Raw genomic sequence first — 5072 nt, 5'->3', positions numbered from 1 at the left:
GATGCCTGAACTCGTGGTCACGCATGGCACAACACGAGGCATGAACTCGGTTTGGAGTTGATATGGATAGCGTGTTATTGGTAGTCTGTCCTTTGATTTTCAAGGGGCTCCGATATCCAATTTGATTTATCTTGCATCAAGGACTTTGAGAACGACACTTGGCGAAGGTCTGCCAGCATGCCCGCATGTCTACTTCGACTTCATCATACCTACCTCAACTGTTCCTTACATCAACTCGTCCAATGACGGTTAACCCTGCAAGTCACTTCCTATCGTCACGTATACCCATAATCCACCCAACACTGCAAAAATCAACCTCCCCCACACACCAAGGCCAAAAAGACAAAAGAATAACGCATCAGAGCGATGATGGGTTGACAAGAGTGGGATTCGAACCCACGCCAATTACTTGACTAGCACCTGAAGCTAGCGCCTTAGACCGCTCGGCCATCTTGCCTTGTTGATTGGATGATGATTTGACGATGGTGAGGTGCTCATGGAAGGATGCAAACTGTGGTGGAGGGTGTGTGGCCCTAGGTGTGGAGCAATATGCATGGTTTTTGGTGTTGTGGATTGGTTGTTGGTTGGATCCATTCTGTTGTGGAACTTGGGGAGCTTGGGGACTGGGATGGTTTGCAGCGGAGATTATTTAGAGAGGTGAGTGGTGGCTGGGAAGTTGGTCGTCTTTAAGATGAAGTATTGGGAGTTGAAGTTATGGGTTTCAAGTTCGTGATGGAGGCAGATGAGGAATGTTGAGAGAAGAAAAGAAGACTAACTTTTCTATTGAGCCCATTCCAGGCCTGACATGCTGAAAGCGACATCTACCCAGAGATGGAAGAGTCCAAAATAGAAATCACATATTCAAAGTCATCAAGTAAATGTCCGAAATGAATAGTCTAGTCTACCATGGATATCAAACCCAATAATCATAAGACAAACGCCTCAAATCAGAATATATACGGCACAAACCGCGCCGTGGAAGCGTGCCACCTCTCCCACTTCTCCCCAAACTCCTCCCTCAACATGCCCTCCTCCTCCCTCACCCTTGTCCACACACCAAACAAAAACACACAGCACGCAGCAGGCCCAAGAACCCACTGCACGCTCCTCAACCCCTGATGCCACGCCGGCGCAACCCAGCAGCTCAGCACGCCGTCGAGCCTAGCCAGCAGCGCGACATTGGAGAGCACGAGAACGATGACGCCCGTGTAGCTCGGGTGCTGGAGGTACCGATAAATCCCCGTCGTCTTGAGCTGATCCGGTTTCGTAAGCTGGAAGGTGAAGTTTTTCCCGAGGGAGCGGTAGGGCCCGAGGCGGAGCGGGACGCCGGCGAAGAAGATTGCGGCGAGCGGGAGGAGGGTTGAGGCGGACCAGGTTGTTAGGGAGGCGCTGAGGCCGTTTTCGGCGCCGTGGCGGAGGATAGAGGGCGGGATGTTGGGTGTGTAGAGGGTGAGGGCGGCGAGGTGGAGGGAGAGGAGGGCGAGGGGGAGAAGGATTACTTTGGGGGTGTGTCTGTGGGTGAGGTGCATCCAGCGGATCGAGTCTGCGTGTTTGGTTTGCGGTTGGTGATGGTGATGGTGGTTTTGGTGGTGAAGGTCGTCGATTGGTTTTTGAGGTGGTTCGGGGTTGGGGTTTACGAGGCCTATGTAGGTTCCGATGGTGGAGGCCAAGATTGCGACCGAGAGTGATGCCTGGGATATAGACATCTTGTCGGCTTGAGCCTTGGTTTGTAGAGTAAAAGTGAAAAGAAGTGAAGATGAAGACGAGTAGTAAAGAGATAATGGAAAGAAGATCCGAGGCATCGCGAGACTACTAATTCAATCCCGCGTGACGCTTGTGGGGTGGCAAAAGCACAGGCCAGCTATATCTTGAGGTACTTTGGTCCGGCCGCTTATCGTGTGGAAATGGAAGTACTCTCGATATCCATGCCCGTGCTGTCGGAATTACGTCTGGTTCATGCCGCGATATTCATACCCGTAACTTCTTATGCGATTAGTTGTGTGTGAATGGTAATATTTTAACCTTATTCCGATTATCGAAAGTCTAGATAAGTCAATCATAACTTTGTGTAAAGGGGCGTGGGAGAGCAGTGAGATCGCCCTGTATCAGTGTAAGTAAGGTTGTCTTCAAACTTTCACATGTGGAAGCTCACTGGATCTCGAATATGATGACTTTGTATGAGTCCTGAATGTCATAAAATGGCGTTCATAATAACAAAACTTCCATATGGGTTCAAGTTATCAGGTGAGTTCGTTGGGTTGCTGCAGTTCACTCATCAGCCTGTTGGCAGCTCATATGAGCCTCATTGCGCTCTCACACTCACTACTCTGGAGGTTACCTTAAGCCGGGGCATCAACTTAGCTCGATAGGCAGAACTTCGATGCTCCAAACTGTCAAGCTATTATGTTGAGAGCTCTCTGGCTTGAAAAGACCGAAAGACAAAAAGAAGGCCTGCGACTTCGGGTGCGGATGCTGTATCTACATATCATTATCCATCGTAGTCGTGAGCTGCCTCCTGCAACTCACATCGCTCTAAAATCAAGGCTGAGTCTACCTCTCAGGCCACCTCTATGTCTACATGTACCTTATGCCAGGTAACACTAAATTAGAAATTATGCATTACACCTCTCCGGGCTCTCCTTCAACGACCTTGACCTCTGGTCCTTCAATCTGCTTCACCTTCCGGCCTTCCCACCAGGACATAAGACCGGCAAGCATAGCGACACCGCATCCCAAGCCGATGAAGGTGCCAGTAGCCCATGACTGGACTCGTTTGTTAGTACAATTCACAAAGTCGGGTCTGACACCATGATTACGATGTAGCGCCCATTAGTAGAGTCAAAGAGGGTACTCACAGGTCGATCAAGTCGGTTGTATCCCCACATGAAATAGCACAACACAGCCTGCAAGAACGTATTCCAAACCATCATCCAAATCGTGAACCCCAACTTCCACAGCGCCGTCGGCGGCGCGACCTGGCCGGTAAACGTCTCAGGCGCTTTCTCGCCCTGAAGAGCCCACACAGGCGGCCGGAACCAGCTCTTATTCTGCGCCGCGAGCTTGAGCATCGCCGCCTGGTTCTTGAAGTTGACGGCGCGGATGTACCAGTACAGGTCGCGAAAGCGCCAGGGTGCGAGGCCGAAGCCCGTTACGCAGAAGAGGGCGTTGAGGATCTGACTGGAGATTTCGAGCCACTTCTTGCGGGGTGAGTTATCGTCGTCGGCGGTTGGGTAGTTCATTGCTGGTGCGGCCTTGAGGAGGAGGAAGAAGAGCATGGCCTGGGAGGCTGGGTCAGTATGGACAGCTTCATTTTCATACATCATGATGTGAACTTACTCCCCAGGCCTAGAGTCAACTCATGTTAGCATGTCTCATTTGCAAAGAGGCCGTGCAGTTGAGGTGCGAATACTTACGACAATATTCAAGCAGTAGATGGTGATGACAAACCCTGACGGCGTGAGGAAGAACTTCCAAAATGCCTTCAACCCATTGACAATGGTCGTCTTCCACGGCGCCTTCTCCTCCGCCGCGTGCTTCTGATACAGACTCTGTCGCCGCTGGAACTGCTGACCCTCGCTGGGCAGCAGGCTCTCATCATGCGTCCCCGTCCCCGGCCGTGCTTCGTCCGAAGTCTCATTCAGCACAGCGGGTTCGTCCGTTTCCCTGATATTTTCTGATTTGTCGTTAAACACGTTTCGCCCACCGGCAGACGATTGCCCATTAATAGAAAACGTCGACGCGCGCCGACTCGTGTTGGATCGGATGAGCGCCAGGTCGCCGTGGGGTTCCTGGACGGCGTAGCGCGCCGAGTGGCCCTGCGCCGTGAAGGCGATGTTGTCGCCGCCGGATTCGGGGTCGCGGAGCTCGGTGAGATTCGGCGCCTGGGCGATTGCTGTGCCGGCGGCCTGCCACATGCCTAATTGCGGGTTCGCGTTCATGATGGAGAGGGACGCGCCCCGGACGCGGCCTACGATGCCGCCGCCATTGTCGGCGGACGAGGGCTCGGTCATGGTTGACAGTTCACGGAGATTGTGAGGACGGGTTGATGATGGGGCCTCTTCCTGGCGGTTGCTACGGTGTCGGATGTCGCGGAACGGCCCTCATAAAAAGGTGAGCGGGAGGCCGGTGAGTGAATCGGGCGTGAGATTGCGCTCTCAGCAGACAATCTGCGTCTGCTCACAGAGAGGGCTGTCGAGTTGTCGCGACTGTACAATGAAAACGCCTCACAGATCGCGGGGAGTCAATTTGCGATGATTGTTTATGTCAGATGCAGAACTTCGGTCCCCTTTTCCCTTTTTCCTAGGAACACCCATCTCCATGAAGAGACTGCAAAGAGAAAAGTGCCATGCCATCACGTGGGGGCTGAGGGAGAGACAGCGAGCTATCCGCGTATTCCAACCCGACACCCCGACGTGTTGGCCGGCCGGAACCCGCGAATAAGTCGAGCCTAGTCAGGTTCAGTCCTTTGGCAAAAAAGTCTAATTTGCTGCCTATTGCCCCTACCACGCTCTGAATGCAGATCCTGGGTTGGCTGAACGGGGTCGGAGAAAGCCAAGACACTGCCGTGATTAGCTAGCCCGCATATCTCTCGCTTTCCCCGTCCCCCCCGAATCCCCGCTGTTCTTTTCGCAATCCTAATCCGGCTTGGCCAGAACTCGCTCTCGCTTGCAATCGAACTTCTGAGGAACAGAATGCCCACCGGCAGCGCCGCTGATGCCCTGAGTCGTGGGGCCATCTTCTGGAGTGATGATCTGATCAGGTGGTTGAGCGAATTTGACGCCGTCCTTCCGGCGCTTAACTTCAACGTCATGATACAAGACTCGTGATGAGAAGCTTCTGCGACGCCAGCGAGATATTTGTCTATCAATTGAGTTTGTTGACTCTCGGTCTCCGTCATTCTAATAGACTCGAGCGCATGATAAGTCAACATACCCACTTCCTGGCACCCCCCTTGTTTCTGGCACCCACAAAAACGCGAAAATCCACCACAACCCAATGCCCACCCCCAACCTCCTTTTATCACAACATTTTCAATTCGCGTCCAAATGGGCTCATCTTTTGCACATGTCTTC

The 5072-nt window shown here is 52.7% G+C and overlaps 3 protein-coding genes across 3 annotated transcripts; all 3 read right to left on the bottom strand.

Moving 5' to 3' along the window:
• Positions 1-947: 947 nt before the first annotated feature.
• On the bottom strand, positions 948-1706 carry CTAM01_12137 (isoprenylcysteine carboxyl methyltransferase; the record flags this gene model as incomplete). Its single annotated transcript, XM_060528144.1, has 1 exon — positions 948-1706. One exon carries the CDS (start codon positions 1704-1706, stop codon positions 948-950), a length of 759 nt encoding a protein of 252 aa, XP_060377163.1.
• A 913-nt stretch (positions 1707-2619) lies between these two features.
• On the bottom strand, positions 2620-4010 carry CTAM01_12136 (uncharacterized protein; the record flags this gene model as incomplete). The annotated part of the gene is made up of 4 exons (XM_060528143.1): positions 2620-2763; positions 2856-3278; positions 3337-3345; positions 3414-4010. 4 exons carry the CDS (start codon positions 4008-4010, stop codon positions 2620-2622), a joined length of 1173 nt encoding a protein of 390 aa, XP_060377162.1.
• A 626-nt stretch (positions 4011-4636) lies between these two features.
• Positions 4637-4735, bottom strand: CTAM01_12135 (uncharacterized protein; the record flags this gene model as incomplete). The annotated part of the gene is made up of 1 exon (XM_060528142.1): positions 4637-4735. A coding segment is annotated over one exon (99 nt), but the record flags the coding sequence as incomplete, so codon positions are not given.
• Positions 4736-5072: the final 337 nt, after the last annotated feature.

This window comes from Colletotrichum tamarilloi (assembly GCF_030869305.1).
Source record: "Colletotrichum tamarilloi strain Tom-12 chromosome Unknown Scaffold_72.1, whole genome shotgun sequence".
NCBI lineage: Eukaryota > Fungi > Ascomycota > Sordariomycetes > Glomerellales > Glomerellaceae > Colletotrichum > Colletotrichum tamarilloi.
This window is presented reverse-complemented; position numbering and strand designations above follow the sequence as displayed.